Below are 19,150 nucleotides of genomic sequence, written 5' to 3'. Positions count from 1 at the left end.
TAGACTACAAGTTCAATATAAGTTCAACAGTTAGGAAAGCTAATGTGATATTGGGCTGCATTAAGAAGGTCATAAATTCCAGGAATAGAGAAGTGATAGTTATAACTAATATTTATATATGGCTAACATTTATATAGTGTTTACTATGTGCCAGACTCTGTACTGTTTTAAAAATATTATCTTCACAATAATACTGAGGGCATTAGGGGCTGTTATCATACCCATTTTTTAGATTGGGAGACTGAGGCAAATACAGATTAAATGACTTGCCCAGGGTCACACTGCTAGTACACGTCTTTGGAGGAATTCAAACTCAGGTCTTCCTGATTCTAGATCTCCTAACTTATGTAAAACTTATGTAAATTGAGCCAGATGACTCAGTTAATCATTCAACTAGAATTCAACTAGAATAACAGTCTTTAAAGATGAATGGCCACTTGTTGAGGATACCGTGAGGGATTTTTCTAGATCATTTCCAAGACTGTTCCACTGAGGTTTTGACATTCTGCATCTCAGACCTCCATCTCCAAACTCAGGGCCCAGCACTCTTGTCACCCTGCTGTTCTGCTGTGGGATGTCAGAGATGTGTGCCACACGGACAGAGCCGGAGTTAGGAGGAGCTAGGTCAGAGTCTCGGCTGCTTACGAGCTAAGGGAACACCGGCAAGTCACTCGATTTCTGCCTCAATTTCCTCAACTTTAAAACAGGGAAAATAAGAGCACTTATCTCTCAGCATCCCTGAGGATCAAAGGAGATATCTGAAAAGTGCTCAGCACAGTGCTGGGCAAATAAATGCCACTGTTCTTGTTTTCATCAGTCTTCAGTGCGGACCCCATACTTCTATTCTGCTCATGGGTAACTGATCATAGGATATCTGTTCTTGGGTAAGACTGAGCCAAAATCTACTTCCCTGTGGTCCCACCTCACTCTTCTCCTGGGCTGAGCAACACAAGCTCAATCCTGCTTCCAAAAGATTCTCCTTTAAGTATTTAGATATCTGATATTAAAAAGAAGGTAACCTTCTCTTGGCTAAACATCTTCAGTTTTTTCCTATGATTACTGCACTTTAATGGCTTTAAGCCCCTTCCCCAGCAAGTTTGTTAATGTCCTTCCTGAAATGTAAGAAATGACCACATTTCTCCAGGTTGGGGGGGGGGTGGAGCTCGACTATGGGAGAACACCCAGATTCTTCTCTGTCCCAAACAGACTTTACAGGCATGGAGGAAACACGGTCCGCGCAGAGGAGTGGGGCAGAAGAGCGGCTCTCGTTTCCAGAGGCCTGACGCTTTACCAGACTTTCGCCACAACCCTGTGAAGCCGCTGGGACGTGGACAGGGATGAAATGATCCAAAATCACACAGCTGGCAAGTCAAAGTTTTATAAAGATTTAGGGAACAAACAGGTGCAAACACCTCCTTTTATAGCCAGGAAAATGGAAAACTACTGAGATGAAGTGATTAGCTTACAGTCACCTAAGTAGCATTAAGAATTAGGAACGAAATCCAGGCCCTCTAACTCAAATTTCTGTAATGTCTCTGTGGAGCCGGGATTCAAACACAGGCCCTGCTTATTCTGAGGCCCGTACTCTTTCTGCTTCATGAAACGATCCCATTTTCCTCATTTTATGCCACAGGCAGCTCCAGGCCCCTGGACAGAACTTGTTCCCATTTGGGGCTGTGTTAAGTTCCCTTTTGAAGAAGACAAAGGGCCGTTCAGCTCTGGGATATTCCCAGAGGCTGCTTAATCCCGCTGGCAGGATTGTATTGATCTATTCCATTGACTTCCCAGCACCAATAGTTCCCTTCCTAGCTGCAAACCACCGCAGCAGGCCCTTCCTCCCTCCCGTGCTCCAAACAAATAAATCAGCCCCTATCGAACTGAGGGACTCATGGCTGGTAATACACTAACGATGGGACATTACCTTGTTAAGCAAACATTTAGTTACCTCAGCTGAAGATTGGAGTGGAAGAGCTGGCTGAGTGAAAATCCAATGCTCCCTTCACTTTCAGGAGGAGGGCGACAAACGGGAGTCATATGTGCCGAGAAGGACAAAGAACCTGGCACCGATGGCAACCCCATCCATCCAAACAGCAAGAAGCCCACAGAGGCCGGGCAGCCGGGGCCGTGGTGGGGGTCGTGGTGGGGGCCGGGCAGCCCGGCCGTGGGGGGGGTCGTGGTGGGGGCCGGGCAGCCCGGCTGTGGGGGGGACCGTGGTGGGGGCCGGGTAGCTGGGGCTATGGCAGGGGCTGTGGGCTAGGGCTGGGCAGCCGGGGCTGTGGCGGGGGCCAAGTGGCTGGAGTCGTGGTGGGGCCCGGAGCCGCTCAGAGATATTCAAAGGGGAAGAAGCCCTCAGACTTGGGGGCAGTGGGGTATGACAGCAGGAAGACAGGTTGGAATGAGAAATCTTGGGCCCAAATCTTAGCTGTTTCTGTCTGGAAGGTTTTGAGCAAGACACATCCACATCTCACTCTCTCCTTTTATAAAATGAAAACTAGATGACTTCTAATACTTTAACATTTTGTTTTAAAGAGTAAAGTTCTTGGTCACTAGTCAATGGTCCACATGCAGGTTCTCCAACATGGTCCCTCTCCTCTTCCTCTGTCTTTGTACTAGTTGTTCTCCACACCTGGACTGAACAAATTCCTCCCCTCTGCCTTTTACTTCCCTGACTTACATCCTACCTCACCTTTTCTGCACCTCCCCCCAAACTCAGCTGCTGTCTTCTCATCCCAGGTGCCTCCTACGTTCTCTGTATATATCTTTTATCTATCTTCCATTAGAATGTTCGCCCCTTGAGAACAGGCCCTGTGTTTTTTGCCTTTCTCTGTATCTCTAGTACTTAACAAGGTGCCTGGCAACATAGTAAACATTTAATAAATGCTTTTGGACTTGGCTTTTTTAACGTCTAAGGGTCCTAACAGTTGTAACATTCCGTATTTATTTTGCCTTCAAAGAGTTGTTCCAGCTGGCAAACTATGCTGTGTATGTTCTAAGGACAAATGAGAACCAATGAGATAATATTCTGAGCAGAAGTACCAAATCACAGCCCACAAACTCCCCAATGTGACCAGAACCAGATTAAAATGTAACTGAGAAGTTTGTAACAAAATGAATAAAAATGTAATCCAACATAATGGGGTTTTTTATGTCAATATGTGGCCCAAAAAAATCTGTTTCTATTTGTGCTTTACACATAGATTCCTTAGTGTGTGTACATGTGTGCATACACACATAGACATACAAACGTGCACACCTATATCCACATGTACATATGGATACGTGCGTATTCAGTTATAATTATTATTAGGGTAGCTAGGTGGCAAATTGGGTAGAGCATCAGGCCTGAAGTCAGGAAAGCTCATGAGCTTCTGGAGTTCAAATCTGACCTCAGACACCTTCCAGCTGTGTGACCCTCAGCAAGTCACTTAGCCCTGTTTGCCTCAGTTTCCTCATCTCTAAAATGAGCTCTGGCAAATCACTCTGGTATCTGCTAAAAAAAAAATAAAACAAAACCCAAATGGGGTAATGAAAATTTGGATGTGCCTGAAAATGGAATACCAATTATTATTAACATCCCTTCCAGCTATCAGAATCCTGAAGTACATATATATGTGTGATACATACATGCATGCCTTTATTAGATATATACATGTATGGATACAAGTAAGTATATATTTACTATTGTACTCCATTCCACTCTATGTCTCCTTGGACCATGTGATGGATTCTCTGTGGAGGATTTATGGGGAACAGTTGTCCAGGATGAGAAAGAATGACGGGTTACAGATCATAAGCCACAGGAGAAGGGTGAAACCTCAAGCGGTAATGGGTCCATACAACCAGAGGGATCCTGCACATCCATAAATGTGCCTCATCATGGCGAGGAGAAAACTCCCCAAATCTGACCGATCCGACGGGACTGAAAAGCTTCATGATGTCCGTGTCTGTCGGCTTGGGATCAACATCGCTAAATGCTTTCTTCTATGGGAGTCCCTTTCACAGAACTCTACAACTAGTATTCTCTTTCTCTTGTTTTCTTTCTTCTTCTCCCTCTCTCTGTCTCTTTCTTTTTGTGTCTCTGTCTCTCTCTCCCACTTACACACACACACACACACACACACACAATTTATATAGCTCTTTCCCAATCCTCTGCCACCCCCCAAGGATAATACTTTTCCCATCAATAAATGACTTTGTTTTGATTCCATCTTGCATACACTTTCCTAGGTATACACTGGCTCCCTGAGAGAATCTAAGTTCCTGGATGCCAGGCTCTTTTTTGTTTTTATCCCAGCAGTGCTGGGACACGGCAGGCCAACAATCACTTATTAAGCACCTACTATATGTCAGGTCCTGTGCCAGGGCACGATCCCTGCCCGTGAGAATCTCCCATCCTAATGGGGAGGACAACATACAAATGACTGCGTTCACAGATGATCCATGCCATGTAAGTGGGGGGTGTGCCCAGAGGAAAGGCACTGTATTTGGGGGGCAGGGGACTGGACAGGCCTTTTGTGATGGGGAGAAGCTGAATGGAGTCTTGAACAAAAGAAGGTAGAAGAGAGCAGCAGAACATCCCAGGTAGAGAGCAATGTGTAAGCAACAGCAGGCAGGCCCGGGCAGCCGAAGGCCTCAAGAGAGCCCAGTGTGGGACCAGCGAGGCCAGGTTGGGAAGGACTTTAAAGGCCAAACGCAGCTTTTTATCCTGGATCCCGCCACAGCAAGAGCCGGGGGAGCTGGAGGACGGCGTCATGGGACTGTGATGGAGCCAAGGAAAGGAGGAAGCGGAAAGCTGGACTCCACCGACAAGGCTGTCACTATCCTCCTAGGCCCGAGGCTATGGGCCCGCACAACCACGGGCTACGTAAGGGCAGAAAAGCAGATGCTGTGAGCATAAAAAACAAAAGGATTTGGCAACAAACTGGATGTGTGGGGAAATGAGTGAGGATGAGGGGGTTACATCAAGGTTGGGAGCCCTACGACTAGAAGAATAGTCGTTTCCTCAACTGTTTATAGAAAAATTAGGAAGAAGACAGGGTCTGGGAGAAAGATAGTGAAATGACTTTTGTGTCAGATATGGTGAATTTGAGATGCCTAAGGGTCGTCCAGTAAAACAAGACTGATGCTCAGAAGAGAGTAGGGCTAGAGATAGAGATCTGAGAATTATCTGTATAGAGATGGCAATTTAACCTTGGGAGCTGTGAGCTCACCAAGTGAAGCAGTTTATTTAGAGAGAAGGGGGGCCAGGAGAGAGCATGGAGGAAACCCATGGCTCAGCAGGCAAGCCTTGGGTAAAGATCTAGAAAGAGACTCAGAAAGAGCTGTCAGACACAAGAGACAGGATTATGAAAATCTAGAAAGAAGAGAGGATCCAAGAAGAAAAGATGATTGGTTTTGTTCAACACTACAGAGAGACTGTTCATTGCAGGCTGGCCATGGGAAATCACTTCTTTGGCCACAGCAACTCAGAAAACCATCAACTAAGATATGTTGAGGTTAAGAGGTGTGTGTGTTGTGGGAATTCCCACAATGAAGAACTTATGCTCCTTTAAAATGAAGAAGGAGGGTAGTGAAGTGGTACAGTAGATAGATTAACAGGCTTGGAATCAAGAAGACCCGAGTTCAAATCTCACCTCAGACACATGCTAATTGTGTGATCCTGGCCAGCTCACTTAATCCTCAGTATCCTCATCTATAAAATGAACTGGAGAAGAAAATGTGAACTACTTTTTGCCAGGAAAACCCCAAATGAAGTTATGAAGAGTTGGACATGACTGAAACTACTCAACAACAACAAAATGAAGTGTATGGTGATGGGTTGAAGGTAAAGAATAGGACATGAATTTTTGGACACAGCCAATGAGAGAATTTTTTTTATTTGATGATGTTTTTGTTTTTCTTTTTCAGTTGGGAAAGAAAATAAGATTGTCAAAAAAAATAGGAAAAGAAAAAAAAAAGGTCATTGAATCATTTTTTTAAATGTGTAGAAGAGAACAGAAGAAGGCCAGAAGGAAAAGGAGAAAAACAGGAAAGCTTTGAAAGTTACATGTTTAAAATAATCATATACTTAAAAGGAAAAGCAAGCTATATATTAGAGATTTGCAGTTCTATGTATAATTTATGGATGTTTTATTTAGTTTTTTAAAATTCAGAATAAAAATAAAATTTAAAAGGGAATTATGATTCTCTTAAGGAGAGACAGAGATCCACAAGAATGAAATCAAGGATCCCTAAATTACTGCAGAAAATTACTTAGGCCCATTTAAAATCAGCTAAAGTTAACACACTTCAAATTAAGACTATTAGGAACAGAAAAATTAAGGTGCCTAACTTATGACATGTGGAACAAAACAATAAGCTTATTACAATGTACCTGTGAGAAATTCAGGTTTTAAGGATGTGACTAGTATTACCTTTTTTTCTTTTTCAATTTCTAGGTCCATCCATTCTATTTCAGAGGCTCCTTTGCCTATAAATGTGCTCACCTCCCCATTTTAAAATCTTTTTTTTGGCTCTCCTACCTTTTGATCTACTTTTCTCTTTTCATGTTGGCTTTGCTTTCTTTCTTTTTACTCACTCCTCCACCCTTGGTCACTTCTACTGCCCTCAGAATCATGAAACTGCCCCCTGCACTGACAGGGATCTCATGCAATACAATCCCCATTTCTTTACCGTTTTCTCTGACCTATCTGCAACATTCAAGACTGTTCTACTCCCTCTCCTTTTTTCCTCTCTCAAGTCTCTAGGACCTTGCTTTCTCCTGGTTCTTCTCCTCAGTAAGGTCTTAGATTTGAAGTCAAGAAGGCCTGTCTTCAGATGCTTGCTAGCTGTGGGAGTCAGGGTGTCATTTAACCTTTCTTAGCTGCAGGTTCCTTAGCTATAAAATGGGCATAATAATGGTACCTACCTCACAGCTTGTCATGAGGAGCAAATGAAATAAACTACATCAAGTGCTTAGCAAGCCACAAGTGTTATATAATGTTAGCTATGATTATGATGGTGATAGCTTATCTGCTGGATCCTTTTCCTCCTTCCTAAATGTAAAAGCTCCATCTCTGGCCCTATTCACAGAATCTGAGATTTAGAAGGGACATCACATCTCCTTCTCTTTCAATTTTAGGGGTAAGCACCCATTCAGCCTTTATTGGAAGACCTTTTCTACTGGGAAAGTCAGACAATAGACAATCCATTCCATTTGAGGACCCACTCTCATTGTTTGGAAGTTTTCTTCTAATTCCAATTTTGGATCTGCCTCTCTGCAACTTTATCAAGGGCAATAGAAATAAATCTTTGACTATCACCTTTGTTGTATGTCTCCCAAATCTGTATCTTTTTTGTGATCTCTCTTCTAAGCTCCACACCACCATCTCAAATTGCTTCCTGCCAAACACTACACAGGCATCTCAAATATGACCAAAATTGAGCTCATTATTCATTATCCAATCTTATATTTTCTACCCATCTAATTTTCTCTCCGTATACACTAATATCACCAATCACCCAGGCTCAAAATATCAGAATTATCTTAGATTCTTCTAGCTCTCTTATCTCAAATATCCAATCAGCTTACCAATTCTATAAGTTCTACCTCAAAGTATTCTACCTAAAGTCCTTACCTCAGCAATATCCTCCTAATCCTAAAGACAATCTTCTTGTTCATTCTTTCAGTTATCTCTATTTAGACTTTTGCAACAGCCTCATTAGTCTTCAGTTTCTCCTGTCCAACTTATCCTAATATATGCCTGATTAATCTTCTTAAAGAATAACTCCAGTAATATAATTAAACTAGTAAAAAAAAATTCAGTAGCTCCTTATGCCTATAAAAGCAAAAGGTTCCATGTTCCTGTGCAAGTAATCTTCCTATCCTATGCCAAAACTGTGTCTTGATTTCCTTATTCAAAGGAAAAAATTCAAGTCATTTTGTTACTCATGTTAGAACTGAATCTAAAACCCTTAAACTATCTTTCAAAACCCTTCATGGTCCCTCTCTAGCCTTATTTCCCACTATTCCTCTTCATGTATTCTATACTTCAGACAAACCATCCTGGTCACTCACTACCTTCTGAATAGTCCCATGCTCTTTCCTTCTTTCCACTACTCAATTATATTCTATGGTTTTGAATGGAGCTCTTCCAGTTAGGAAGAACCTTAAATAGCATCTAGTCCAATTCTCTCACTTTATAGATAGGGAAAATAAAACTCAAAGAGAGTAAGTTCTTACTTGAAGTCTTAGAGGTAATAAAGAACAAAGCCAGGATTGAAACCTAAGCCTTTGATGCTAAGTAGCTGGTTCTTGACATGTAGTTATAGCTTGAATACTCTGTGCCTTATGACTTCTGGGGGCAACAAACAATCATGGCCCATGTCTTTACTCAGACACCTTTACTTTGAATACTCTTCTTCACAGCATTAAATTAAATCTCTGAAATTTCTTACCTCATACAATAAACAGCCCAAAGACCAGATATCAGATTTAAAGTTATAGCCATTTTCATGAATTCTCTCCGGGGACATGTAGTAAGGTGTTCCAACTGAAATGAAACAGGGAAAAAAAATTCACTTTTTCTTTTTGGCTAGAGAAAGGAAAAAATCAGTAAAGCCCGAGAAAGCAGCAATGCAGTAAATGAACACTAAGACTGGGAGTCATGGTCTCATGTTGGGCTAGATGAGAAAAATCATCTTTTTCACTTCAGTTTTCTTATCTGTAGAATGAAAGAACTGGACTTGACAAACTCCAAGATTCTACTGAGTATTAACTTTTTTCAAATATTCTATGCTAAAATACTTGCAATTCCAATTTTACTTCCAGCTCTTATAATCTATGTTCTAAGATCCTATCTGTACTAACATTCTACAATTCTATATCTCTTCCTTTCTTCCCCAAGGAACATCAATTAATTATTAAAAGATAATCTTTCCAATTGACAATGTGCTTCAAATGATGTTTGTTCTCCCCCATCAGTCTGAGAGTTTATGAAGCTTTGCTGAGGTACCAAATCAGATCTTTAAATAAGCTGGAAGGTGGGGTATAGATGCAAGGAGTGAGAAGAAAATGAACAACCTATAGAAAGTATGGGTATGCTGGTGTTGTCAATCTGCTTCTAAAAAACTAATCACATAGAGGTGAACTCTCTGTTTTTCTCTCCTTCCCTCCCTTCATTCTTTTCTTCTTCTCTACAATTCATCTGGGCAAATCTTCACCTTTCTGGCCACTGGGGTATTCATTTGTTAAATGATAAAAATAATCATAACTCCCTCCATATATGAATATATAAAAGTATACATATGTTTATATCTACATTTATCTACTCCAAACTAGCCCCATGCTTTGTCCTTCTCCTACTATTCTATGATATCATGTGTGTATGTGTGTGTGTGTGTGTGTGTGTGTGTGTGTGTGTGTGTGTGTGTGTGTAGGGAGAGAAAAGAGAAAGAAAGAAAGAATAATCAATAGTTATTTTGTGTGTATATATAATAAAATAAAAAAATATACGTACACAGAAAAAAAAATCACAAAAAATCCATGCAGGCATACACATGACATTTCAAGTCTGTAGACACTCATTAAATGCCCACCATGTGTGAATATTTTGCTTTATACTTGGGAAGAGACACAGTTTATATAAGATAAAATACCTGTCTCTGTGATCAATCAAATGAAAACTTATAAAACAGGAAGGAATGCTGTGTAGCATTCAATGGCATGCTCCCTCTTATGTATTTAAGATGAAATTTATAAGTAATAAAGAATTTTATATAGAATTTTTAGAAAATACTCCTTTCGTGTGAAGTGAATTTATACCTGCATATGATAAATATGGAAATATGTTTAGAAGAATTGCACATGTTTAATCTATATTGGATTACTTGCTGTCCAAGGAAGAAGGAGAGAGAGGAAGGGAAAAAACCTGGAACACAAGGTTTTGCAAAGGTGAATGTTAAAGCTACCTTTGCATATATTTTGAAAAATAAAAAGATATTATTATAAAGAAAATAATTTATACCTGTATACAGTTAAGACAATCACTAAGACAAAGACCCATCAGGCTAGGGGCAGAGAAGGCACAGTCTACAGAGGAAGTCAGAGGGTGATTCATTATATGAAGGAAGGTGGTTTATTCAGTCCTATGTTTATCCTCTGCCACATGCAACTCTGAGCCCCAGTTACAAGTGTGAATGAGGTCAAAGACTCATCCTGGGACATCAGCATCATCTCAGCTGCTTTGTGCTCCATGCACTGGAAGAGGGAAGAACCAGCATCTATGCTACAAATTCCCCCATCTATTCCAGACGGGTTTCATTAGTGTGCAGAGATGCTGTGAGAGAGCAGAGCACACCACAGGTATGATGGGAAGGAAGGAAACTGTGCAGTCATGGGGACTTGTCTATCAATGGCCAGTAAATTAGAAGACTGTTCCGATGCTGAAATTTCTGTTCTCAACCTAATGGCTTCCTTATTTCAGTGATGGCTATATACCACACATTGTCATTACCGGACCTAGGGAGTTTTAGCACCCCTTCAGGACCATCATTTCAGAAGCAGCCTGAATCTGAAATCTCAAAATCTAGGTTCAAAACCCAGCTATACAACTCAGTACCACACAACTCTGGCAAGGTCACTTTCTCTGGAAACTTTCTTTATTTGTAAAATGAAGCTGATTTAGTTCAATTCAACAAATATGTATTAAGTTCCTATTGGCTGAGGGTACAAAAGCCCTAAGGGTCCTCACTAGGAATAATTCAAATAGGACACAAACCACTGTTTTCATGAAGCCTTCATTCTCACAACAGAGCTAAAACACACAAATAGGTAACTAAAAAACCATAATAAATAAATGCATTGGAGAGATAGAGAGTATTACAAGAGAGCTAAGGGGAAACTTCTTAAAAATAATTATGTACCTTTACACAGTACTTCACAGTTACAAAAAAATGTATTATCTATTTTCTGGACATTCCTACTTTACAGAACTTGAAGGATTATTCAGGTTCAAAGGCAGTATATAGGCGTAATGCAAAAAACATAAATGCACCACATATATGCAGTTTTTAATCAGAGAATTTCCTAGTATTAAAAACGATGATAATTTTCCAAGAATGGCATGCATTCAGTCCTCATTCTTGATTTTGGAGTTTTACTATAAGAGTGTACAGCTGCAGTACTGTCACTCATAATGTCTGATGTAAATATTCAGCACAGCTAGTTAGAGCTATGTTGAAATCATAGGATATCAGAGCTGAAAGAGCCCCAAGAATTCAGTGTGTTAAGAATACAGAACAGAAAATGTGGAATGTCAAAACCAGAAGGGACCCAGAAACATAGACTGTTAGATCTAGAAAGGCCCTGAGAACAGAGCATTGGAGAATATGGAACACTGCATGTCAAAATGAGAAGAGAGCTAACACATAGAACTTTAGGGCTGAAAGGGCCCAGAGAAGATAGCACATTAGAATACAGAACATAGAACACAGAATGTCAAAACCAAAAGGGACTTGAAAACAAAGAAATCTGGGGATGGAAGGAACCTGCGACTGTTGAATGTTAGATCAGAGAATGTTAGTGCGGGGAGAAATCTTAGACATGAGCTAGTCCAGTCACCTGAGGGAATTCAATAAAGACTGCCTGACTGAACGACTGAACCCAAGCCAACAAAACTCAGGAGTTACTACTGACTGATCTTAAAACAGACAATTTGATAAGGGAATCTTTTATTGTTTCTGTTTCAACAGCACCTTCCAGCAAATCTCTAATCCAGCGCCCAAACATGGCTTCCCAATCTCTCACTTTTCTTTTTCACAGTGGGGGACAGAGCTCTGAATATGAAAGAGGAACCTAACAAATTCTGACCTTTCTTGTATCTTTACAGAGAAATCTGAGTTTCAAACAGAGAAATATCAGAGCAAAACAGGGACCTCAAAGGGGGAGCTGATTAAAGCATCCCTTCATTCCTGAGACATGCCACTCCTGTCAAAACAAACTTCGAAATGTTTTGAAATACTTGTGGTTTTGTATATGAAAAAGGCAAAGCTTTCACCTAAGTTTTTATTTTGAATTCCTGTTCAACTTTTTTTTTTGAGAATAAAAATGAAATAGAAGAATATATTTTGTTACTTATTTAGGATTCCCTAATTAAGGTGTCCTATGGGTACCTGTAGGTACCTGGTTATTGGGACAAGCAGATCCACATGGTATTAAAAGGACAAATCCAATCCCATTTTAGAAGAGCATGAGAGAAGGAAAGGAAGAATAGGGTGACAAGAATGAACAAAACAAGATACAATGAGAGCTGGTCAATGTCAATGGAAAATGTAACTTCTGAAAAAAGAAGAAGTGTTATTTATAAAATGTCAGAGCCAAAAGGGACCTGAGATCAGAGTGTTAGCACTGGGAAACAACTCAATGCCTAAGATGGTAAAACAGGAAATGGCCTTTGAGAATCAAATGTAAGGACAGAGATCATTAGAACTTTTCATTCTAAAATATTTCCCAATTTCAGTATTTTATCTTCTATAGATAAAATTTCCAACTCTGAAATCAAATAATCTTCAGAATGTTTTGTTGTTCAATCATTTCAGTCTCTTATGACTCTTCACAACTCCATTCTTGGCAAAGATACTGGAGTGGTTTGTTATTTTCTTCTCCAGCTCATTTTGCAGATGAGGAAACTAAGGCAGAGGAGAGTAAGTGACTTGTCCCAAGGTCATGTGGCTGGTAAATATCTCAGGCTGGATCTGAACTCGGGGAGATGAGTCTTCCTGACTCCAGGCCCAGCACTTTATTCACTGTATCCCTCAGAATGGTTAACAATCCCAAAATTGTTTTTATAGATGCATCATGGCGAGGACTACCAAACCAAATTTTTCTAACAAAGAAGTAACTAGCCATTTATCCTTATTATGTTCAAGGAGTTCAGGGAGAAAAGACAGAGATAGCACGCATTCACTCATGGCAGATCCTACCCCCCATTTAGAGATTTAGAAAGTCATCTGAAGGTGATTTCATATGTGCAAGAATACTTCAATTCCCAGTTGGGCAGATGCCAAAGAAAGTTGCTGATTAATAGTCCCCGATTAGGCCATCCTTGTCAAATTGGCCAAAGCAATACATTGGTGAGCCCAGATGATTAGATTGGAAGTCCTGGGCAGTTCAATAAGAAGCACCTCATTATAGGGGAATTCCTTCCCCTGGCCAGGAAGAGACCTGGGCCCGTCTTCTCTCCCTTCCCCTGATGGTTATGCAGAAATTAAAGCATTCGTCTTTTAAACAAGGAAATTGGTAGAGGGTGTGGGGAGGAAAAAGAGGAGACTGTACTGTGCATTTTCTGACATCCCCACAGAAGCAATAATAGACTTGCTGAGGAAGGGCTGTGACCCAGACTCATACCCAACCCAAAAGCATCAACTTCAATAAGAAAAAGGACTCACTCATCCCATCACTATTCACACTGCTGTGATCTGAGGCTATGAAGTGACAATTTTGAATCAGAAGGCAAGACCATTCTGTTTGTTTGCTCTCCCAATCTTAACTTTTATGCCAGGAGGTGGGCACTAAATGACCCACACAAACTGGATTTAAGTCCAGGAGCCTCTCAGAACTTGGAAGGGCCTGGGTGAGGATGAGAACAGTGGTGAGACACAAAGACCAAGAGAGTGAGAGACAGAAAAAGAATGAAGGACAAAGAGAGAATGAGAATCACAGAGAATGAGAGTCAGAGAAAGAACGAGAGACAGAGAATGAGAGGCAGAGAGAATGAGAGACAAGAGAGAATGAAACAGAGGTGAGAGAGTGAGAGTCAGAGAGAGAATGAGACAGAGGTGAGAGAGTGAGAGTTAGAGAGAGAACGAGAGATAGAGAATGAGAGGCAGAGAGAATAAGAGACAAGAGAGAATGAGACAGAGGTGAGAGAGTGAGAATCAGAGAGAAAATGAGACAGGTGAGAGAGTGAGAGTCAGAGAGAGAAGGAGACAGAGGTGAGAGAATGAAATTCAGAGAGAGAATGAGATGGAGGTGAGAGAGTGAGAGTCAGAGAGAGAACGAGAGACAGAGAATGAGAGGCAGAGAGAATGAGACAGAGGTGAGAGAGTGAGAGTCAGAGAGAGAATGAGACAGAGGTGAGAGAGTGAGGGTCAGAGAGAGAGTTTATGTTAGGCAATCTAGTGTACTCAGACTGGCTAGGTCTCTGAATTCCTAGAGGAAGGAAAGATAAAAGAAGATGATGCATTCCAATCTTCCAGGCACAGTCTATGACAAACCATGTAAAATGGCTTCTCAAGAGTCTCAGTTTCCTATTCTCTAAAGTGTCATCTCAAAGATCACTTTGAGCTAGAAAAGTTCTTTTTAATATTTTTATGTTCTAAAATCCTTTCCAGAGGGAATACTCCAGGTCTCTGGATCCTTAGAGCAGAAGAGACAAGTGGTACACATGAGGGGCAGGCAGGTACACATGCATGCACACACGTACACACATCCCATTCACTAGTTTTCAAGACTTAAACTAGATTAGACTAAGATGTAGATTTTAGGACACACAGATAGCCTGAAATATCTCTTTCTATTTAGTGCTCTAAGTTCACTTTCTCTTCTCATCATCAGAAGGACATTGTGGAACAGCAAATGGAGTGCCGGACTTGGGGTGACAGGGATCTAGATTTAAATCCCGCCTCCAACATCCTCCTGTAAATGTAGTTATGAATGTTACTTCTGAACATCTTGAAGTGGAGGAGTGAGGTGGGCACCCCCTCCAATGATGAAGACTGCAACCCATCCACACATTCTCCATTGCGTAACTCTTTTCCAGATCTTGTTATAACTTACTGGGGGAAGGAAAGGTGTTTAGTCATCTTGCTGGGGGCCTTAGATCTCCTAATATTAGAATATATGCAGCTTTTTATGGAAGAGTTTAGAAGTTTTCTGAACAAGTAGAGAGGTGAGAAAACTGGGGAAATCGGGGACTTTTAGAGGGGTATGGATTAAGTTTGGGGGTGGGAGAAGGAATGGAGGGACTGTTGAAGGGATGGATGAAGTGAGGATAGAAAGGTATGGGGAGAAGATAACAGGTAAAAAGAATCTGAGAAAGAAAATAGTAAGTAAAAGTAAGATGGAGGGGAAATTCATAAATAGCAATTATATCTCTCAATGTGAGCAGAACCAGGGGAATATTGTATATGGTAATAGATACATTGTTTTAAGAACAATTTTGAGCAACTAAGCCATTTTAATTCTTATAAATAACAAATTAGAAATAGAGGATATCATATGAAGAGTAATACTAATGTGCATTAAAAGAAAGAACTGATAAACAGAAGTGTACATAGAATAATTTTACATTGTGTGTATATGTGTATGTATGTGTGTGTGTATATATATCTATATATCTATGTATCTATATACATAGATACATAGATATATATCTATGTATATAGATACATAGATATATAGATATATATATAGATACATATATATAGATATATATAGATACATATAGATATATATATGTCTAATGATAGCCATCTCTAAGGGAGGAGAAGGAAAGGAAGGAACAAAAGGAAAAAAAAAGATTTGCATGATAATTTCATTGTATTTTTGGAGGGAACAGTAAGTTGTACATGGTAGATTTGCAGTTTTGTGTACAATCATCTTTTTGTTGTACTGTGTTATGGAAATGCTTGTTTTGTTCCCTGAATTGAAAATAAAATAAATTTTAAAAAAAGAAACTATACAGCATAGAGGCTGTGCATCTGTTAGCTCCCACTCTCACTACACAATGGGCCTATCTGCTTTTCCAGACTCATATCTCTTTGATGACATCTTTTATACTATTTGTTACTGTTAATAATTTAATGTTCATTGTTCGAATGAATGATAATGGGTTAACACTTGACTTGCACTGTTTTTTCCTCCTAATGTCTGCTTTCCAAGCCTACTCACAGTGGAAGATGCCTCTGTGGGACCTGAGCCTTTCCCCAGGTCACTGGGCATATATACAACTGATTTTATTAAAATAGTTTCTCAGTAAGATTCTTCTATTTCTTTCTGATGCTTTTGATGTTACTCTGGTTTTGATGTTTTTGGTTTTTGATCTGGATTCTTTGGGTTTTGTTCTCCTGCATTTCAAAATCATTCTTGTTTGCAGAGTTAAGAACAAGTACATCCCTACCCACCAATAAAGTGGGATTTTATTATCTAAATGAATTTCCCAGCTTCACTAAGAAAATGGAAACTTGGCGGCTTTAGTCTGGGAGGAGTAAGGACAAATTCTCAGGAGCCCCGTGATCTTGTTCAGCTCCATCCCCGTGAGTCCGTGGCAGAATCATTTCCAGTCAATTGATAGGAATTTATTAAGTGTTTAGGCCCGATGCTAAGCCCTGGGGATAAGGAAGAAGTGCACTCTCTTCCCTTGAGAAGATCTATTGGGAAGACGCTGGGGGTCTTGGGAGACATCTGGGTGGCACAGGAGAGAGCATGCAGGAGGCCCGGAGTTCAAGCAGGACCTCCAACATAAGCTACGGGACTCCGGGCAAGTCACTTAACAACACTGTCTGACCCTTAATTTCCTCCTCTGTAAAATGGGGCTGATGTTAGCCTCTACCTCCTAGGTTGTTATGAGGATAAAATGAGACACTACTTGTAAAGTACTTTCAAAACTTCAAAAATACTACATAAATATTAGACATTATGATTATTTTTCCTCAGTAGGCCTAAATTGGCTCATCTGTAAATTGAGAGAATTATCCTTTTTGTGTCATAGATATTTGTGACAGTCTGATGAAGCCTATGGGTCTTTTCTCAGAATAATGTTTTTAGATACATAAAATAAAGTACACAGAATTACAATGGAAATTAATTATAGTTAAATATAATTATATATACACACAGGTATATATGTGTGCCTGTATGTGTATTTGTACATAAAAATACATATATACATGTGTGCATACATACCCATAAGTTTATAAAATCTAGGTGAAGTGTTCTTGGAGATGATGACTCTCAGCTCTAGATCTTATGAAATGTTTAGTGAATTGGGTATAAGAGGAGAGAAAGCACTTCATTAGATATCCATTTAAGGAAAATCAAGAAAGTGGGGGATTTGGCAATTCTCTCTAGAGGCAAAAATAGGGCAGGAGCTTGGGGGCCTCTTCATCCTGCAAAGCAGCCTGCCTGCTCTCTCCAAGTAGCCCCTTTCCCCCCGACATCACAAAACCTCCCCAAGACAGCTCCATTATCTTTGTAACTGAGGACCAGCCCCTGCCTAGGACCTCTCCAAGGCTGAGAACCTCAATGTTGGTTTCTAAAATGGAAATAAAACATAGGAGATATGGGAGAGTAAATATATGGATTGATCCAACAATAAATGCTCTGTGAATACATAGTCATAGACAATAAGCTTTTATTAAGTGCCTGCCATGTGGTGCAGTGGATAGAGCACTGAGCCTGGAACAAGGAAAACCTGAGTTCAAATATGGCCTCAAACAGCTGTCACTTCACCCTGTGTCTCAGTTTCCTCATCTGTAAAATGCGCCGGAGAAGGAAATGGCCAACCACTCCGGTATTTTTGCTCAGAAAACCCCAAGTGGGGTCACAAAGAGTTGGATACAACTGAAATTACTGAACAACAATAAAAAAGCTCATTGCTCTAAATAAGTGGAGAAGCCAAAAAAAAGGGGGGAGGGCAAAAAACAGTATCTGTCATTGGGGAGCTCATGGTGAGATAGCGAACAAGCAGCTGTGTACAAATACTGAAGGTAAATAGGAGCATGCCCTCCTGCCCAGTCCCAAATCCTGCAATGTATTAGCACAGGCAGCCTTCTGGGGTGATGTGCTACTTAGAGGAAGCCCCACTGCCTGGGTCTCTTCACTGCCTTTCTGACATTTTAGGAGTGACTATGTCCCTGCTCTGTCTTCTCTTCAAGTTTTAACCCCAATCTCAGACCAATCTTCTACATCCAACCCTTCTTCACAACCCAATTTGAAACTGAGTGGTTTTAAATGGAGCCCAGTAAGGAATAAGGTGACCCTGGAGGTAACAAGCAGTCCACCTAGCAGATCATCAAGTAAATGCTGCATGACCATGTATTGGGCTTGTGGCAGCAAGAATTCCTTCTCAGGCATATAGTGGGCTAAAAGACCACTAAGGTCCCTTCCAACTCAGATTCTGCAGCTCTTGGAGCTTCAAAGGCCCTCAGCATTTTTTTTTAGCTCACTGTTAGACAGCTGTAATTATTAGAAGACTTTTCCTCATACTGACTCAAAATTTACCTCCTTACAATTTCTACCAATTACTTCTAGTTTTACCCTCAGGTAATTCTAATTCAGAACTAATTCTTAGTTCACTTTTTCTCTTACACTGGGAGAGAGAACATTAGAATTGCCCTCCATGGTATTTCCACAATCAACCTCAATAATGATCAACGTGGGCATTTATATAGCACTTTGTGTTTGCATTTTTGCATATATGATCTCACCTGATCAGCTCAAAAATCCTATGAGGTTGTATAATCATCCTCATTTTAAGTGTAAAGTGACCTGTCCCTAAGAATGCATGGGTGGGAAATGGCAGGCACACCCTGTTGGGTGATTCCCACTGCTCTCCCCTCTGGGGGTAGCCTGTTCCATGATTAGAACCTACAAGTTCTATTAACCTGCTATTCAGGGGCAGAAGGGACTCCACCTAGCACAGCTGCCCATCTTGCAAAGATTGACACCTTTACCGGGTTGACATTTTTGGTTTGAACTTTATGGAATCTCAGGGTTGGACAGGTGGTCAGCTGGTTTGGGAGCAGAGGTCACAAAGTGTAGCCCACCACTCAATTCCACCGCTTCTGCCATAGCCCCTGCAAGGGTCTGTCCGGGTGCTCAAAGACCTCTAAGAATAAGGAGCTCCCAAGGTAGCCCATCCCATGTTGGACAGCACTAATCACCAGAATTATGATTTAGAGCAAAGAGGGATCCTTAAAAATCATCTAATGCAAACCCTTCACTCCACGAAGGCCCCTGGAGGATCACACAGTGAGGAAGGAGCCCCCTTCCCAGCAGTCCCACTGCCTCCCACAGCCGTCCTCCCTCACAGCGAGCTGGAAGCGCCTTCCCTGGGGCCGTCTCCCCTCCCCTTAGCTCTGCCCTCTGGGGCCAAGGAGAACAAATCTAATC

The 19,150-nt window shown here is 40.8% G+C and overlaps 1 protein-coding gene across 1 annotated transcript in view; it reads right to left on the bottom strand.

Moving 5' to 3' along the window:
• NEK6 (NIMA related kinase 6) overlaps nt 1–19,150 on the bottom strand; it is a 126,200-nt gene that overhangs the window by 13,258 nt on the left and 93,792 nt on the right. Inside the window, exon 8 of the mRNA XM_051979620.1 lies at nt 8,437–8,531. Within this exon, the coding sequence (XP_051835580.1) occupies nt 8,437–8,531 (95 nt within the window). The remainder of the gene's footprint in view (nt 1–8,436; nt 8,532–19,150) is intronic.

The sequence above is a fragment of the Antechinus flavipes genome, chromosome 2 (genome assembly GCF_016432865.1).
Source record: "Antechinus flavipes isolate AdamAnt ecotype Samford, QLD, Australia chromosome 2, AdamAnt_v2, whole genome shotgun sequence".
In the NCBI taxonomy this organism is placed as follows: domain Eukaryota; kingdom Metazoa; phylum Chordata; class Mammalia; order Dasyuromorphia; family Dasyuridae; genus Antechinus; species Antechinus flavipes.
Note: the sequence above shows the minus strand (reverse complement) of the source record. Positions and strands in the feature narration are given on the sequence as shown.